The 19,416-nt window shown below is 53.4% G+C and overlaps 1 protein-coding gene across 3 annotated transcripts in view; it reads left to right on the forward strand.

The window, feature by feature from the left end:
• The window catches only part of PDE9A (phosphodiesterase 9A), a 106,306-nt gene that overhangs the window by 72,439 nt on the left and 14,451 nt on the right, over positions 1 to 19,416 (forward strand). For all 3 annotated transcript variants that reach the window (XM_018051719.1, XM_018051721.1, XM_018051722.1), the window contains 3 exons: positions 7,793 to 7,877; positions 14,562 to 14,643; positions 16,189 to 16,263. In XM_018051719.1, coding sequence (XP_017907208.1) covers positions 7,793 to 7,877; positions 14,562 to 14,643; positions 16,189 to 16,263 — 242 coding nt within the window. The remainder of the gene's footprint in view (positions 1 to 7,792; positions 7,878 to 14,561; positions 14,644 to 16,188; positions 16,264 to 19,416) is intronic.

A 19,416-nucleotide genomic window follows, 5' to 3' on the forward strand; every position in this document is an offset into this window, starting at 1 on the left:
GCGACCTGCTTGAGTTCATTCAGCAAATTGGAAAAGTAAATACCGTAAAGAAGGCTGAGCATTGAAGAATTGATGCTTTTGAACTGTGGTGTTAGAAAAGACTCTTGAGAGTCCCTTGGACTGCAAGGAGATCAAACCAGTCAATCCTAAAGGAAATCAGTCCTGAATATTCATTGGAAGGACTGATGTTGAAGCTGAAGCTCCAGTATTTTGGCCACCTGATAGGAAAAACTGACTCACTGGAAAAGACTGATGCTGGGAAAGATTGAGGGAAAGAGGGGAAGGAGTCAACAGAGGATGAGATGGCTGGATGGCATCATCAATTCAATGGACATTAGTTTGAGCAAACTCTGGGAGATAGTGAAGGACAGGAAAGCCTGGCATTGTGCAGTCCATGGGGTTGCAAAGAGTTGAACAAGACTTAGTGACTGAACAACAAGCCCTGACGTCCTAGGGCTTTCACCAGCACCTTTCACCATGAGAAGGTGGGGATTTGAGGGGAAGCTCGAGGAAGAGCAGTTTAGAAAGCTGCTGTAGCAGCTGGCCTTGTAGCCACTGCCACAGACACCAGTCGTGGCCACATTGAGCAGAAAAGAGGTTTTGCCTCTGAGGAATTTGGCAGGGGTTGGGGGGAGGGTCCCCTGGGTGCTGAGAGTGTCAGGACGAGGCTCCTCAGTAGCTGTACAGCAGGAGCAATGCCCCATACCCCACATAGAGCTGATGCTGTGAGGACTTGGATCTGGCGGATCTGAGCCCCAGATGTACAGTATCCCCAGCACCCCAAGATCAGTGTCGGGACACCCCACAGCTCATGGCCACTGCTGCAAACATCAGGCTTCTTCTCTGTTCACCAGCTGCAGGTCCAGAGTCTGGACAGAGTGGACCCCATGCCCACACACACACACACACACACACACACACACACACACCCCGTGCCCTACCCCTGCCCACTGAAGGGAAGGCCAGAGAAACTGCGTATGTTAGTTTCCTGTGGCTGTCATGTCAAAGCACCCAAACTAAGGGGTTGGAACAACAGAAATGAATTCTCCCGCAGTCTGGAGGCCAGATGCGAGGTCAAGGTGCTGCAGGGCCAGTTCCTCCTGGAGGGACCCTGTCCCAAGCCTGCTATGGCTCCCAGGCTGCCCACGGGCTTGGCGTGTGGCCGTCACTGCACTCAGCCTCCCCCTGCCCTCCTTTGCACTCAGGTCTCCCCTACCTTCCCGCATCAGGCACCTCTCTCTGGATTTTGAGCCCACCCTCACCCAGGACGATCCGCTCTCAGGATCCATCTCCTAAACAAGTCACACTTGCGTTCTGGGGATCAGGATGTGAGCCTCTCCCTTTTTCAGTTGCTCAGTCATGTCCGACTCTTTGCAGCCCATGGACTGCTGAATGCCAGGTTCCTCTGCCCTTCACCATCTCCTGGAGTTTGTTCAAACTCATGTCCATTTAGTCGGTGATGCCATCCAGCCATCACGTCCTCTGTCGTCCCCTTCTCCTCCTGCCTTCAATCTTTGCCAGCATCAGGATCTTTTCCAATGAGTTGGCTCTTCACATCAGGTGGCCAAAGGATTGGAGAAGCAGCTTCAGCATCAGTCTTTCCAATGAATATTCAGAGTTGATTTCCTTTAAGATTGACTGGTTTGATCTCCTTGCAGTCCAAGGGACCTTGAAGAGTCTCCTCCAGCACCACAGTTCAAAAGCATCGGTCTTCAGCACTCAGCCTTCTTTATGGTCCAGCTCTCACATCCGTACACGACTACTGGAAAACCATAGCTTTGACTCTATAGACCTTTGTTGGCAAAGTGATGTCTCTGCTTTTAATTACACTCTCTAGATTCATCATAGCTTTTCCCCATGTCATTGCGTGTCTCTTACGGGGGCACAATTCAACCCACTGCTGTGAGCGTTTGCTGTTTCATCTTCTGCAGTGGGAGGCAAGCCCCACTTCCCACCAAGCCCCATGGGGTAGAACTGTCCACACGTAGGAAGTGGTTCAGGCAGAGATCACAAAAAGCGTTCACTGCTGAGTCACTGCCTACACTTAAGAGAAGAGCCGTCTTCCAGTCACCACCTGGGGAGCAGATGCCTGGCGGGTGGAGGGGGGCGGCAGGTGCCTCCTGCTTCATCCTCCTCTCCTCCAGCTCCACTGGCCCCTCCCTGTACAGAAGCCAGCCCCAGGCCTTCCATTCTTTGTACACAGGCGGGTTAAAGAAGCCGTTAATTAATTTTCAGAACTCCTGCCGAGAGCTGTGAGACCGAGGGCTTCCGGTCTCTGGCCGTGAGAGCAGCAATCAGGCAGAGAAGTGTCTGTATTTTGCCTTCAAGTGGCTCGTGGATTGAGGACCGTTAAAGGACAGAGCCCCATTAACCGTCTCCCCGGCCTGTCCTTGCCCCAAATCCTCCAGAACTAGCTCGATTCTCCTCCTAGGGCTCTTGTGTGAATCACAGAAGTCACACCCATGCACATAGGTTACCTGGAAGACTCGGTCCAGGCTCTCGAGATCACAGTTACTCGTGTTTTTACTAGTTGTGTTCATTCTAGCACCGGAGACCTGGGCCCTGAATGGGAGGGATGGAGGGGGCTTGCATTTCTCAGGGGGAGGAGAGGGTCAGGGTCAGGGTTCCAGGCGCTTTGGTCAGCTGGATCGCTGGGGTTGGGGGGCCCTCTGGGCAGCGGGTTACCCCCAGCCCCATTTTAGTACCTCTGCCCATGTCAGCCCCCAGCACCCCCACCTCCTCCTGGCTGCCCACCATGCACAGGAATGTGGGGGCTCACACACCGCAGGAGGTGGGTCTTGTGCCCCTTGAACTCCGCTTGGCTTTAGACCTGTCCTCTCCTGGAGCTTGTGGCTGACCGCTCCCTGGCTCCCCAGGCTCCACCGTTAACACGGAAATGACCACAGTTGCCTCACCTGAGCCGAGCCCCTGGGGCAGGAGGGTATGAGTTCCAAAGAGCTGCCCAGACGTAGCATCTGTGCCTCCCCCAAAGACATCCCAGGGACCCTGGAAGCGGACAGGGGAGGCCCTCTGGACAGGGGTCTGGCCGTCAGACCTCTGCCATCAGTCACTTGGGGAACTAGTCACCCCAGCCTCTCAGAAGGTCAGTTCCGACCCTGCACTGCTGCCAGAATCAAGCCAGCCTGTGAAGGCTGCCAGGCTGCTCCACTAGGCCCGGCCACACGTGGACACACACACACACACACAGACACACAGAGGCACACACACAGAGGCACACAGAGAGACACGCACACAGACACAGACACACACACACAGAGGCATGCACACAGACACACAGAGACACGCACACAGACACACACACACAGAGGCACATACACACCCATACATGTAGACACACACAGAAACATGGGCACATATACTCAAAAATACACAAACCCTTACATACATACACATATGAACAGACATGCGGGCCATGCTCACACGCATACGTGCTGTGTCTGTTGTGTCTGAGCTGCTACTGACTGTTCTCTGCTTCTGAGGTCCACAGAGGCACCAGCTAGAACTGCCCATCTGTAAACCACGTTACATTGGTTTGACTTGTGTTTGAATGGAATTTCCTGCTTTTTTTTTTTAACCTTCTCAAGTGTTTAATTTTTTGGAATCAAATATAAATTTTTCTGTGGCTCTTAATTCACCTTAAAGGCTTTCCTTCCTTTTCTACAGAATGTTTTCCTTCTTCGGGAGGCTGGGGTCTCACTTAGATGGAAGGCTGTTTTAAACACAGGACACCCCGGGCCTCCTCTAGCTTCCCGGCTGGAGGTGAACCGTCCAGGGCACCCCCACCTCCCTCCTTCCCTTTCTTCTTGTTTGCAGGACAGGCCTGGGCACCCTGCAGGCACGGGGCAGCCCTGCTCCCATCCAGCCTTTGTCCTTGCCCATGCGTGCCACCTGCTTAGTCTCTCAGTCATGTCTGACTCTTTGCGACCTCATGGGCTGTAGCCCACCAGGCTCCTCTCTCCGTGGGATTCTCCAGGCAAGAATACTGGCATAGGTAACAGTTACCTTCTCCAGGGGATTTCCTGACCCCGGATCAAACCTGTGTCTCTTAAGTCTCCTGCATCGACAGCTGGATTCTTTACCACTAGCGCCACCTGAACCTGAGTTCCATCCCTGGATCAGAAAGATCCCCTGGAAAAAGGCATGGCAACCCACTCCAGTATTCTTGCCCTGAAAACCCCATGGACAGAGGAGCCTGGCGGTCTACAGTCCCTGCCCAGGCCTGGCCCAAAACCTAAAGACTGGAGAGCTGGCCCCAGGGGCCTGAGTTCACAGCCAGGTCGAGCAAACGACCCCGAAGACTGAAACCAAACCTTGCTTTTCTTTTTGTCGCTCGGGAAATGTGCTTTATGCAGATTCCTTAGCAGAGTTCTTGGCAGAAATGCTGAAACACGGCTCTATTCCTACGTGTCTGTAAACCATTTCCAAAGCTCTGCAGCCCCACCAGGGCCTGGCCTGCCCACAGTAGCCTCTCAGAAGAGCCCAATGGGGCTGGTGGGGGGAGAGAACAGGACAGAGCTGCCTCCGTGACCACCCTCTTGCTCCTGCCCACTGAGGCCCCATTCCTGAAGCCAGCGTCACTCTTAGCGAATCATTCCTGAACATTCTCCTCCAGGGCGACTGTGACCTGCAGAGGCCCATGGAACCGCTTCTAAAGTCCGAGAGAGGCCAGCAGAGTCCATGTGATGCTCAGGCCGCTAGTCTGGGGCTCTGGTCTGTGCCCAGCTGTGTTTAAAGTTTGGGACTGACGAGTGGGCCGAGATGTGGGCAGCTGACATCCGTCCCCACCATGGGGCCTCACTGTGTCGCCACAGGACTTAGGGGAGGGCCAGCACAGTCGGCCTTCTCGCTCCCCCAGGATTTTCCAAAAGGGAGCCTGGTGTCCAGCAAGGCCTGGGAGGGACTGCCCCAGGTCTGTGCATGCCTGCATCCGCCCAGTGCCTCCCGGCTTCCTCCCTGCGCTCTGGCGCTTTAATCCCATGACATGTTTTCTCATCCATTGATGAATGCACTTTTTGCCACCTCATTGCTCACCGTCAATTTCCTTGGCAACCAGGCTCCATTTCATAAACATTTTTGCCGTAAATTCTGGATCTCTGAGATTCAGATAAGTGATATCATACCATGCAGCCCAAAAGACTGAATCTTAACATCACCCCCAATAAATGGCCAAGGAATCTGATCTACATCAATTCCAATACCCACTCGATCAAACATCAGGCAGCCACCAAGAGCCGTGAGCTAGTGGGCAGCTGCTAACAGGAGCATCCTTGACCTTGATGATGGAAAAAAGCAAATGAGAAAACAGAGCGGCATGATCCCCAAATTTTTTTTAAGACATTTTTTTTTATATGGATCATTTTTAAAGTCTTTATCTAATTTGTTACAGTATTGTTTCTGTCTTATGTTTTGGTTTTTTGGCTTCGAGGTATATTGGATCTTAGCTCCCCGACCAGGTATTGAACCCTGGGTCCCCTGCATTGAAAGACGAAGCCTTAACCACTGGATTGACAGGAAAATCTTCTGTCTTTTTAAAAATAAGAGTAAATAGATAGATATTAAGAATGCACGGGGGTGGGAGAGAAATGCCTGGAGGGATACACACACACATATATATAATATATTGTTGTTCAGTCGCTCAGTCGTGTCTGACTCTTTGCAACCCCATGGACTGCAGCGCGCCAGGCTTCCCTGCGCTTCACCACCTCCTGGAGCTTGCTCAAACTCATCTCCATCGAGCTGGTGACACCGTCCAACCATCTTATCCTCTGTCATCCCCTTCTCCTCATGCCTTCAGTCTTTCCCAGCATCAGGGTCTTTTCCATTGAGTTTGCTCTTGGCATCAGGTGGCCAAAGTATTGGAGCTTCAGCCTCAGCATCAGTTCCTCCAATGAATATTCAGGATTAATTTCCTAAGATTGACTGGTTTGATCTCCTTGCAGTCCGAGGAACTTTCAAGAGTCTTCTCCAACACCATATAATAATAAATGAATTCTCTTCTGGCCCAAAGGGCTCATGGATACATTTTTAAATACTCTTCTTTGATAGGCCCTGTATTTGCTCCATTTTCTGTAGTAGTCATAGGTTATTTTGTATTCAGAAAAGTGATGCTGGAAACATAATGAGTGTAACTGTGGACCCTGCCTGGCAGGGCACCGCTGCCCGGTTTGGACTGTACAGCATGGTCTGTCTCTTCCCCACATGGATTCCCTTTTTGGATCCACCTCTGTGCCGCATGCCAGGTCCCTTCTCCAGCTGTATTCCCCTTTGTGAAATGTTCTGCCCTTCACGTGTTAGCAGCCCTTTCCTGGGCCCCTTCCTGCCACTTTCTTTACGATGTGTGCTGCTGCACTCCTTCTTGGGAGTGGACCCAAGCTTCCGTCCACCTCATAACAGGGTGGTGCAAGAGAAGGCTGAGAGCCTCCGACCCAGAGGAGGATGTGGGGTCCCAGCAGGAGCTCGGAGTACCGATGTCATTTCCTCCACCCCTCCAGCTCACTGCCCTGCATCCTGGTACAGAAGGGAGGAGGTGGTTTTTGAGCCTCTGCCTTGGCATCCCACATGGCAGAGAAGCAGGTCACCAGGACCAGATTCAAAGATCAGATCCTCCAGATTCCTGCCACATAGACGGAAGGATGCCATGGTTTCACAAAGCCTGGCCCCCGCTCGGCCCCTGACCCTGAAATGTTTAGAAAACCCGCCCAGGGAGGTTCTAGTTCCTGCCTGTCTGCCCAGAGCCCAGGGCGGTGCTGGGAAAATTTCCACCGCCATGAGCTCCAGAGCTGCTGACAGCTCCTCCCGGCGGGAGGGGATTAATGGAAACCAGCGGAAGTCACCGAGCTGCTCTGCTTTGTTTTTCTTTTAGAAATCATCTGCATTTTATTTTTAGCCATATTCAGAGCCACGCTGGATGAAAAGGGGGATGCGTGGCATCGTGGGTAGTATCTTTTTGCATAAAAATCGAGGTGTGATTACAAAGTAACAAAGCTCATCTTTTTTATTTCTTATGAACTGACTCTAGTCAAAAAGCCTTTCCAAAGCTGGCAGCATTTCTGGGCTAAATATGCACCTGCCAAGTGTGTACGTCTTGAAGTTGAATACTCGCTTGTGGGTGTAAGCGCCAGTTCATCCTCTGATGGAAAACAAAATAGTAGTGTGCTGACTTAAGGGACCCCCCCCATGCCCCAGCACCCCGGAAGTATGACCAAGCCTGGGGCCCTTCTCCTGGCCTGTTCATTTCTCACAATTTCAGGTCTGGACTTCTCCTGGTTAACTGCTCTACAGGATCTTAAAGTGCAGAGCTCCTTATCTTAATGAAATTTCCATTCTTGCTGGGAAGCTGTGATTTTGCCCCCTGAAACTTCCGTTGCATTTTAATACCCTAGGAACACTTAACCCCCCTTTTCTTTGGGGGATAAAAGACGCTCTGTCCCAGATCCTCAGCTGGTGCTTAGGGGTATGGAGAGAAAGCAAGAAGTGGGTGAGGGCAGAGTGGAGATTCATGGAGTGGGGCGGGGGAGGGGCTTCCATCCTAGAGGGACAATGGGCCTGAATGTGATGAACAGGCATGTGTTTGGGGGCAGCTGTGTTTCAGCTGAGTGAGTGGGAGGCCAGAGAACCAGCAGGGTGGGCGGGAGTGGGAACCAGTGTCTGAGCCAGCCTCCCCTCCTTCCCACCCTGTAGTGGACATGGGAGCCGTGGTAACCCCCAGTTACCAGCCTCCCCATCCTTCGCGTGTATCCATGGTAACCTCCTTGTTTCTCTTGGTCCCCAGTGGAAGGACTAAAAGTGGTGGAGATTGAGAAATGCAAGAGTGACATTAAAAAGATGAGGGAGGAGCTGGCAGCCAGAAGCAACAGGTAAGGTGTGCGCCAGGGGAGGCGCGGGCAGACGACTCGGGGAGAGCACTGCGTAGCCAGATGGGGCGGAGGGGGCCCTGGGCTTTTTTTTCCCCAGAAGCGAGGCTGAAGAATCTGGTTCAGCTGGGCTTGAGTGGGCACTGTCTGGGATCTGCTTTTTAGTTACACAGCTTTCTTCTCATAAAAGAGAGGATATGGCTGTGGGAGGCGGGGAGGATGATGTCACACAAGAAGAGAGGAAGCGTCCTACAGAAAATGGTTAAGATTCACACCCTCGGCTTGAACAAAGTCGACATCGATTATTTTGAAAAAGGGATCAATTAAAGGAGAAGGACCTTTGGCTTCCAGAGGACGCGTGTCCTGGGGCCTCAGAGGCCCCGCTTCCATATGGACGTCCTCACAGTGCAGAGTCAGAGAAGGCAATGGCAACCCACTTCAGTACTCTTGCCTGGAAAATCCCATGGACAGACGAGCCTGGTAGGCTGCAGTCCATGGGGTCGCGAAGAGTCGGACATGACTGAGCGACTTCACTTTCACTTTTCATTTTCATGCATTGGAGAAGGAAATGGCAACCCACTCCAGTGTTCTTGCCTGGAGAATCCCAGGGACAGGAGAGCCTGGTAGGCTGACGTCTAGGGCGTTGCACAGAGTTGGACACGACTGAAGTGACTTAGCAACAGCGCAGAATGGCCAGTTGGGGGAGCAATACCACAATCTAGACACAGAAGTCACTTGTCCCTCGGAACGAGCGAGCGTCCCTCCATGAGTGCCCCTGGGGAGCAAGGGTGAGGTGCCCAGGCTGCCGAAATCCATGAAATAGACACCCCAAGCACTTCTTGGAGAGTGGGGTTTCGGGTGCAGCTGGAACCCTGGCCTAACTGGGGTCAAAGCAAAGGTTCAGGTTGGGGGTGGAGATGCCCCGTTGGCTGAGATGACGTGGGACATGGTGCACGTGTGGGGCACTGACTGTGTGCAGGGCTGTGATGGGTGCTCTCTGACGTGACCAGCTCCACCTATCTGCCCTCTGGGGTTGCTTCATGCCCACGGTCAGCCAGCCAGAGCCCGCGTGGTGACAATGTGGCCTGTCACCCCCAGAACCCCATGCCACTAAGGTGGCTGAGGTTACGCTGGGCCTAATGGGACTTAGCAGGACTCCTGGGCCCACTCACAGCCCTGTGCAAACACACTGGATCATCTTACAAGGCCGCCTCACACCCTGAAGGTCATTCCCGGAATTTTCAAAATCGAGGGCAACCTGCTTAGTGGGGAGGGTGGCTGAGTGCGGGGCCTTTGGGCCAGGAGGGGACAGGGAAGCTGGTGGTCCTGCCAGAGAGTGAGGCTGGCAGCCTTGGGGTGGGCTCGGGACTAGCCTGATGGGCTCAGAGCCGCGTTGGCAAGTCTTCCCAGGACCATGCCATGTTCGTGTCATACTTGTCATCTAGTTTGGATTCTCTGAGACCAGCCTGGGACTGGCTGCCTGTGGCCCAGTGCTATGTCTGCTGCAGCGAGAGGGGACAGGGGTGCACTCTGGGCCCCATCCCGCACCTTCGGTCTGTGGAATCGCCTCACCCACAAACACGTTGCATCCATGGAGCCCACAGAGCACTTGTGGGAGACAGGTTGGCTTTTGTGAGGTATAGTTGGTTCCCAGGTGGCACGGTGGTAAAGAGTCTGCCTGCACCGCAGGAGATGCAGGTTTTATCCCTGGGTTGGGAAGATCCAAACTAGATCCCCTGGAAAAGGAACTGACAACCGGCTCCAGCATCCTTGCCTGGGAAACCCCATCGACAGAGGAGCCTGGCGGGCTGCAGTCCGTGAGGTTGCGGAGTCAGACATGATGTAGCAACTGGGCACACAGGTTAGCGGAAGGTGCGAGTAGTAGGAAGGGGTTTATAATGCAGCCTCTCAGCCCTTCTCAAATAACTGACTCCTGCCACCTTCCTGGAACAGCCAGGGTGAGTCACGAGCCCCCACCAGCCAGGCCTGCCCCTGCCAGGCTGCAGGCGCCCTCGTCTGTACAGAGCCCGCTGCGTGAGGCAGTGCTTCCGGTATGGTCTCTGGCACTGGCCGTTCGGGTCGCAAGAGAAAAATCAGAATTTCACCCAGGTTGTGTTAGTTTCCTGCGGCTACTATAACGAAGTACCACTAACGGAGGGCTGAAAACAGTAGTTTATTTCCCACAGTTGTGAGGGTTAGAAGTCTGAAACAAAGGTGTCGGGAAGGCCGGGCTCCCCAGGAAGGCTCTCAGGGGACCGGTTCCAGGCCTCTCTTCCAGCTTCTGGGGGTGTTGGTGATTCCTCGGGCTCCTTGGCTTGCAGGGCGTCACTCCAGGGTCTGCCTCTGTCTCCACATGGCCTCTCTCTGTGTGTCTATCTCTGCGTCCAAGTGTCCCCTGTTGCCAGTCAACTCACACGGATGTGAGAGCTGGACAGTAAAGAAGGCTGAGTCCCAAAGAATGGATGCTTTTAAACTGTGGTGTTGGAGAAGACTCTTGAGCGTCCCTTGGACTGCAAGGAGATCAAACCAGTAAATCCTAAAGGAGATCAACCCTGAATATTCACTGGAAGGACTGATGCTGAAGCTGAAGCTCCAATACCTGATGCGCAACCTGATGCAAAGAGCTGACTGATTGGAAAGGACCCTGATGCTGGGAAAGATTGAGTGCAAGAGGAGAAGGGGAGGACAGAGGATGAGTTGGTTGGATGGCATCACCAATTCAGAGGACGTGAACTTGGGCAAACTCCATGAGATAATGAAGGACAGGGAACCCTGGTGTGCCTCAGTCGGTGCGGAGGTTAGGGCTGAGGGTGGGGGCAAAGAATCAGATATGACTTGGCAACTGAACAGCAGCAGTCATACTGGGTGAGGGGTCACCTTCCTCCAGCATGGCCGATCTGAACTCATTACATCTGTGACAGCCCTGTTCCAAATGAGGTCACAGTCAGAGGTGCTGTTAGGACCTCAGGGTATGAGGACACATAGGGGACATAACACACCGCGTGGAGAAGACCTGCCTGATCTCAGAGCACAGGGGAGATGAGATATCCCCTGCAGGTGCCCCTCTGGGGCAGAGACAGCTGGGCTCATCCAAGTGTTGAGGCCCCTTCCATATGCCGCCCCCTGCCAGAAGTGCATTCTTGGAGCTCACAGTGCCGCGGTAATCCAAAGAGGCACCCTCCCTGTGTCGTAACCAAGTCTAGAGCGATGTCATCTCAGCCAGCAGTTTTCACAGCAGCCATGTAGGTGAGAGACGAGTAATTGTAACTGTTCGTTCAAAAATAGAGTAGCGTGAAGTCTCAAACATTGCCGACACAATCGAAAAAAGGAAATCTAGCCTCCTGGGCATAGGTCTGATCCGCAGCAGCATCACCCACCTGGGACCCTGGCCCAGGAGCCTGGCGGCCCCCTGTGCCCTGTACAAGCAGCCCTGCCCTTTTCTATATGGAGAAATGGACTCAGACGGAGGGTAAGTCTCTGTTGATGTCAGGGTTCCATCCTAACTAATCACTCAGATGGTCAGGCCATTCAGCATCCCGGGACCTGGCTTGTTACCTGGGACCAGCTTTGTTACTTGGGATCACACGGCTGAGCAGCTGTTTCTGACGATGTCAGCCCAGCTGGGCAGTAGTCCTGCCTGTGGTGGGGCTGAGAGAGGAACAAAGGTCCCAATCTGGGTGAGCCCAGCTCTGTACCCACTCAGGTGGTCAGTGAGTCTGAAGTGATGACCACCTTCACCCACCCATGAGCACACCACAGTGTGGCCTTGAAGCCAGGGGTCAGCATGGACCAAAACCATCTTCCCCCAGGGAATAACAGGATAGTGGTTGGGTTGGATCAGACTCAGACCCACAGACACCCTCAGAGCGGGCAAGAGTCCCCTGAGACTCAGGCCTTGAGTTTCTCTTGGCTTTTCCCCAAGAGGAAAGAAGGAAAATTGCCCACCCAGCTGTAGGGCAAGGTCCGACCCCGCTGAGCACTTGTCCACAGAGTGGAGCCGGTTCATCCCAACGGGGCTCTGCGAGAACCCTCAGGGCAGCATCCAAGGACCCTGGAGCCCACCATCTCTGCTTCTGTCCCAAACACTGGCCTTGACCACTGGGCTGAGCCCCAGGAGAGGGAAGGCTGGGAGCGCAGAACACAAAAGCAAAAGCCAGCCCCAAATAGAAAAGGAGAGACACCATGCCAGAGGCTCTGTCAGCTGGAGGATGCTGGTTCCCGTGGCAACGGGCACAGATGGAGCCGGCAGGGGCACCTGGACAACGTGGGCAGGCCCTGGCAGGACCTCCCAACGCTGGGGTTTTCGAGCAAGCAGAGAGATCCCAGCAGTCAAACCATCCTGGATGGCAGAAGCTCACGCAGCCCTCCTGGGAAAGGTGCACAACCAGCCTGCCCAGCATGTGTGCGGATGTTGGTTCAGAAGAGGTTAAAAGTACGGGAAGAATAATGACAATGCTGCATGTGATCTTCAGAGCATAGACAAGTTCTCACTGCTCAGATGTGTGTCAATGGAAGCTCTCATGTACAAGGGCGACCCCGGACATCATCTGGTTGGCGCATTTTCCTGGTTTGCTTTGTTCCTCTTTTGCTCAGGCTGTCTTAAAATCTCCCTCCACACGCGAAGCTGTCCCAAGCACCTTGGATGAGTCTCCCAGGCATCGGGTGGAGGGAAGACGTGGCACACTGAGAAGATCACACTGAGCTCCTTTTTCCAAAAAGGAGCAGGCGTGTTATTCTGAGTTTGCACGTGGTATAGCCTCCTCCTCTAACCTGCAGACGATACTGGTGGTGGGGAAGAGTCGGTAATAACTGCAGCAACCACAGTGCTCCCAGCTGAAATCCAGTCCAGAGCTTCCCAGATGTTCTTCTGTGTACAGAGACCCAGTTTTGAAAAACAAGTATGAAATACCGTGTTGTAACCTTTTTTACACTTACAGAATTGTAAACAATCAATAGATCAAAATGCAGCCTCACACATTCTGAAGGCTGTGGTCCAACACTCATTCTCACTCACCAAATGAATGGGTTATTTTCTTGGTAAATTGTTCTCTATTACTTTTCAGGATATGCTGTAGGCAACGTTTCTTTTTCCCTTTTCACCCCACATTTCCTAGCTACATATAATACTTGCAATTAGAGATGATATAACAGACCTCCCTGTCACGGTCATAATGATTTAAATTATTTCCCACTGGGGGACATTCAGGTAGCTTCTACTCTGGTTTTTGCAGCAGTAGATAACGCTGTGGTAAATACTTCTGAGCCGTTTGCTTGCATCTAATTCTTTTCTTAAGGTAAATTCCCCAGCGGAGGCTTGCGGCTTAAAGGATATGAGTTTCTTTATGGCTTTTACAATACGATATGAATTGCTTTCCCAGGAGATGAAACGTTATTTACAGACCTGCACGGGCTTCTGTGTTGGCCCCGTCCCCTATCTGGGAATCTCACACAAGGCAGGAGGGGGCAGAGTTTAGACACCCCCGGGGTTCCCTGTTTTGGGGGGACTGGGAGTTCCTTCAGAAGGGGTTAAGGTGCCCAGACTCCTGGAGCAGCCCCCAGATGTGTCCCCACAGGCCAGCACTCGGCCCTGACGTTAGAAGGGGGCTTCCCTCCAAAACCAGCGGGCTCCGTTTGTTCCGTTCTTGTTGCCTCGATGTTAAATGATGAAACGAAGTCAGACAGCAAATTCAGCGTGTGTGTAAGGTGGGGTGTCCTCAGAGTCCGTCACAGGAGGGGGTTGATGGCCTGTGGTCCACCGCACCCTGGCACCCAAGGAGGATGTGCTTTTGGAAGAGGTTGAGCTCTCTGAAGCATCAGTATTGCGTTTGTGACACGTTAGTGGAAAAGGCAAGCTGCCAGAGAGCGAGCTCCGTACAATTCCATCCTTGTTAAGAAGGACTGGGGGCTGCCCATGTGTGTCCATGCCGAGGAAGGTTCTGGAAGGATGCCCCGAACTTAACAGAAGGCATTTCCAGGCGTGAGATTTAGAGGAAAGAAGTGGGTAAAATGGGACTTACTAGTTTTTTAACTTCTATGGTTTTTTAACTTTTTAGAGTAAACGTGTCTTACCCACATCATGAGAAAAAGATTTTTAGAAGCCTCTCTAAAGTGAAGATGATGTATTTTCTGAGAGCTCAGTATCATCTCAGGAGGTCCAGCAGGGGTCCTTGGGTTTTAGTAGTGAGACGTCTCTGGCTCCGTGGCTTATCTTTCTGGAACAAATAAGACGAAAGGCGTTTGTGGGGTTCAGGTTGGATTGAGTTTGGGGTGTTTTTTAGCAGTGTCAATTATATTATTTATTATCTACTACATGCAGGCAGGGTGCTAGGTTTTCTTCAGGGACTAACTCTTTTTTTATGTATTTTAAACTTCTTGTTTTGTGTTGGGGTAGAGCTGATTAACAGTGTTGTGATGGTTTCAGGTGAACAGCGAATGGACTCAGCCATACATATACATATCCATTCTCCCTCCCTCTCCCATCCAGGCTGCCATGTAACGTTGAGCAGAGTCCCCTGTGCTATACAGTAGGACCTTGTTCCTTACTCATTTTAAATATAGCAGTGTGTACATGCCGATCAACTCTGGGGCTTGTTGTTTGGGCTCCAATGAGGTCCCCACAGTTAGCTGCCCAGACTACACTAAGCCCAAGGTGGCGGTGCCAGAAGTAATCTTTGCTTTTCTCTTCAGGACCAGCTGTCCCTGCAAGTACAGTTTTTTGGATAACAACAAGAAGTTGACGCCTCGACGCGATGTGCCCTCTTACCCCAAGGTAAGATGACAGCCTGCCTGTGAAGAAACCACCATCTGTGTCCACAGCCTCAGGGCACACACCCCCACCCACCTCTGGCCCCACCCAGGGCCTCCCTGGCCTCCCAGCCCCACTGCAGTCTGCGTGTTTGCAAAGCCAGCTCTCGCCAGGGCCCTGGCCGTGGCATGCTTCTGTTGTTCTTAGGCAGAATATATTTTCTCGTTGACATTTGTTTAGCAGAAGTGGTCCCAGACCACAGCTTACTGCCAGGAGATCATAGCTCCTCGCTGGTATCCACTCAACCCCCATCGCCAACTCGGTGAACAAACGGTTCTGACACTCAAATGTTACTTGAAAGAACTTTCATTTTTAACTAAATTATTTATAATCTGCTTCATTGCATCTCCCGTCCCTGAAGAATAGGTAATTATTATGAGAAGTTTTAGTTTTGGGTCACAGAGGATGTATCAGTTACAGGAGAGAGGCCCTTGTTAGAGCAGGCAATGCCCTGGGAATTGGGAGGGTCTTCAAACAGCTACAAAAGACGAGTCCCATGACTGTGGTCCTCCATCTCACAATGCCTTCAGCTGGAGACTGAGCGGGATGCTGGCCCAACTGAGTTTTATATATTTGCCCACTAAGGTCTGGGCTTTGCCAAGACCAAGATCCTCCAGACGGGGGCAGGGGGCTGGGGTTGCTGGCCATGCACAAGGCCGAACCCCCAACTCGCCACCGTTCCCACAGCAGCAGAGAGCCTTCCAGAGCTGCAAGGGGTCTCCCTGACTTGGATATGAAAGACACACTGAATATTGTCCAAGGTCATCACGTGGACCCAAGTGCCCTTTCCCATAGGAATACATGGCACACACCTTGGACCCTGCCCTGGGAGTCACAAGGCCCAGCCTGGGTCCCGAACAGAAGGCACCCATCTTCCAAAGAAGTTCCTTCTAAAAACACAGACAGAAAGACCTAGGAGATGACTGGATTTAATTCCAAACACTGTGACTGTCTTGTGTCCACAGTCTTCTGTTTCCTCTGACAGCATAACCTAAACTCCGGTGTTACATAGAACCCGGAAGCTGTGCTGTTAGCCCACGGCTGAACTAGTGACAGGTTCCGAACACAAACCTCAAAATGGCTTCTTAGCCAGCATTTGAATGTATGCCAGATTCTTTCCCCTCGATTTCCCTTTATTGTATTTTTTAAAGTCAGTTTTCTCGTGGTGTCACTAGCACACAGTAAGGGTCACCCTCCGCAGGTGTGGGGCACTGTCAAGCGTGACAGGCTTACACAGCCACATGCCCTCCACCACGATCAGGGGTGAACACCCTGTCTCCCCAGACGCCCCCTCGGCCCCTGCTCAGTTCTGAAGCGCTCCCCCAGCCCCAGCCCCCACCGGTGGGGGTCCGTCCCTCTAGCGTTGCCCCCTCCAGAACTCGTGGGTGTGGCCTTGAGAATGGACTTTGAGGTGTCCTGAGAGTGGTCGGGACAACGTGGAGAAGGCGTGGCAGGCCTTTGTGCAGCACAGAGGCCGGAGCCAGCTCACACTACTGCCCGTCCCTCCAGTACCTGCTGTCCCCTGAGACCATAGACGCCCTGCGGAAGCCCACCTTCGACGTCTGGCTCTGGGAGCCCAATGAGGTGAGTGAGTCATTGGAATGGGCGCCAGCCTCGGGGACCGGACGGGAGGCATCCCCATCCCTCTTCTCCTTTCTCTTCTCTTCCTTTTAACTTGCTTCCCCAGTTTTGCAGCCAGGTGCCCCTTGGGCTCGGGAAGGCCCTGAGCCAGAACCAAGGAGCAGCGGAGCCTCACACCAGGATCTGGCTGCTCAGAAATGCCCCCACACCCCACCACCAGGCCACATCCTGATCCCCCAGGGCAGCTGCCGAGCCCCCGTGGGAGTGAGCCTCCAGGCTTCGGGATTATTTCAGGAGGGGGCTTCCACTTGAGGTCCCGCTGAGAGTGGTCAGCCTGGGGAGCCGTGAGGACTTGAGGACCCATGCTCTGTCGCTCGGTCGTGTCTGACTCTGTGACCCATGGACTGCAGCCTGCCAGGCTCCTCTGACCAGGGTATTGCCCAAGCCAGGGATCGAACCTGGGTCTCCTGAATTGGCAGGTGGATTCTTTACTGTGTGAGGCACCAGGGAAACCTTCAAGGACTCAGAGCAACGTCTTACAGTACGACAGTTCTTTTAAATTTTCCTTTTGCTGAGAAAACACAAGCATGGTGACGGTTGTTTAGTCTATTACATGATAATGTCAGATACACCCTCTTCTCTCTGAACCCCAAGAAATCACAAAGCCGCATAGACCTCAGGCCACCGAAAGCAGCGGATTCTCGCCAGCTTTTCGGTCACGCAGGAGCGCAGAAAGGCTCACGCTCTTGGACGAGAGCAGCAGAGCGACTTCCCTGCAGGTCCGGGAAATGGATCGTGTACCCCAGACTCTCCTGCGTGAACCACCGTCACTCGTGTGGTCTCCTGGGGTAAGAAAAGCCCCAGCAAGAGGGGCGGGGAAGCACAGATCTCGCCTCCACCCCATCCGGTCCACCCTGAGAAGAGCAGCTGGATGGCACGGGTGCTCCAAAACGTCCAACCAACCAGCACACAGGACTGGAGCTGGGAGGTCAGTGAGGAGGGGCTGTTCTAAGTGTCACCTGCCGGATCAGTGCTTGATCGAAGATGGACGTGGTGAAGGGGAGCAGGGCAGGAAGAAAAGAGTCAGGTGTTCCAGGAGAAGCATGACGACCTCTTATCCCAGTAGCTTCTGCTGAACAGGGGACCCTGCTGGCCTGTCCATGAGCAAGTGGGCCCATGGGAGCTTAGAACACGCACCCCTGTTTTCAGCAAGTGGGCAAGTGCACTTTGAGCATATCTCACGCTCCCCATAGTCATTTTGACCTCAGCCCACAGGGAGAAAGAGCAAAGCTGGGGCCCTGATGGCAGAACCCTGCCATTCCTGTCTCCACAGAACACAGGCTGCTTGTGGCCAGAGAGGGAACGCTCCACCTTTATGTCAGAGGTGGAAGGATCCCCACATCCACCAAGGGGAGGCAGCCTCTCTGCCCTTGTCACTCCACCTGTGGGATGTATGAGCAGGTGCTGGCAAGGCAGGGCTAAGGGGAGGGAGGCAGCCCCCCTGCAGGTGTGCTTGGCCTGAGTGGCCGTTGTCTAGCCCCAGGGTTTCACCAGCACACCTCCACAACCCCAGGGAGCCTGGGGAGGGTTCCATTGCTTCTGTTAAGTGTCTCCCAGCCCAAAGTGGCAAACCAGAAGTGCTCACAGACAGGAGCCCTGGCCTCTGGGGGTGCCATGAATTTTGGAGTATGAGCAGCAAAGATGAACAGGTACAAGGACACATCTCAAAGCTTCAGCAGCCCGAGTGGCCCCCAGCACTGCCTCTGGCCACCCCCCGAGAAATCAGAGCTCCCAGGTGGCAGTGGTTCACTTCCTCCCCTCTATGCAGGGGTGATGCGCCCTGCATCACCCAGGGCCCAGCCCAGCGTCCTCTGATCACAGACCAGACTGGGAGATGACCCCATGCTGCTCCACTTTCGAGAGGACCAGCCTCTGAGCGCTCCCCACAGCGCTGCATCTGCCCAGCCCCACCTTGAAGGCGGGACCTCGCAGTCATCTCATGCGTCCTCCACGCTCACCATCACCCAGCTGCCAGCCCAGGACCCGCCACAGCGTCCACAGCTGCCGTCATGGGAGCAGATGTACAGATGCGTCCCTCCTGCTCTGAAGCCACCACATAAGTGGCGCCAGATGGTTTTGTCTGCCGATCACCTCCGCCTCTTGACTCTGATTTCACAGCAAACATTTCAGCTCTGCAGGGTTGCCTGCAGCCGCGAGTGGGCCAGTGTGGCAGGGAGCAGGGGTGTGAGAGCCGCAGCCCCTCTGGTCCAGGACGGTGGGGGCATGAGCAGCTCTGGATGGCTAGACCCTGACTAGGTGCTCATGCTGCCAGCCAAGCTGGGGTGACCCAACCACCAGCCTGGACACCAGCCCTCATGCTAAGACCCTGCACTCCCCATGCCCTGTCAAGGGCTCCTTCAAAGCCCCGGTTTCCAAACCTTGGCACCCAGTCTGTGTCTGGGCTGTCCCCTCAAGGAAGACCAGTGTGTGGCCCCTTCAAGGACTTTCCATCTGGACATCCTCCCAGGCCCCCACTGCAGGGCTAGGGTGTTTTCCAGTTTCCCAAGTGGGTTCTTTGTGATGCCACGCAAGTCTTTGCTCCCAGAGGTGTTCCTTCCACGGCCAGCTCATTGACCCTTCATTGTAGGACTGGCTTTGCAAAACTTCCCCTGAATTGCAGTGTTTGTAGTTCTCATATATTTTGTAACAAGAAAAAGTGTTTTTTCAGCTGCACTCCCTGAATAGGTCTGCTGGGGCTGCCATAGCAAATGCCACAGACTCGGGGGTTAAATAGAAAGCTATTTTCTCACGGTCTGGAAGCTCGACCTCTGAGATCCAGGTGTGGGCAGGATGGTCCCTCCCGAGGCCTTTCTCCTCCGCGTGTCGAGAGCTGTCTCATCCTATGTCCTCATAGGGACATCCCTCAGTGCGTGTCTGTGTCCTGATCTCTTCTCATAAAGACACCTGTCCTAGCAGATTAGCGCCTGCCCTGGTGACCTTGCATAACCTTAATTACATCCCTAATGGTCCTCTCTCCAAACACAGTCACGGGGGGACTTAGGGCCTCGACAGCTTGATTGGAGGGTCACGATTCAGTCCTTAACACACCCTTTTTGGGAAGAGAAGGTTGCCTGGTGAACAGAGCAGATGGGAAGT

This window comes from Capra hircus, chromosome 1, assembly GCF_001704415.2.
Source record: "Capra hircus breed San Clemente chromosome 1, ASM170441v1, whole genome shotgun sequence".
Classification (NCBI taxonomy): domain Eukaryota; kingdom Metazoa; phylum Chordata; class Mammalia; order Artiodactyla; family Bovidae; genus Capra; species Capra hircus.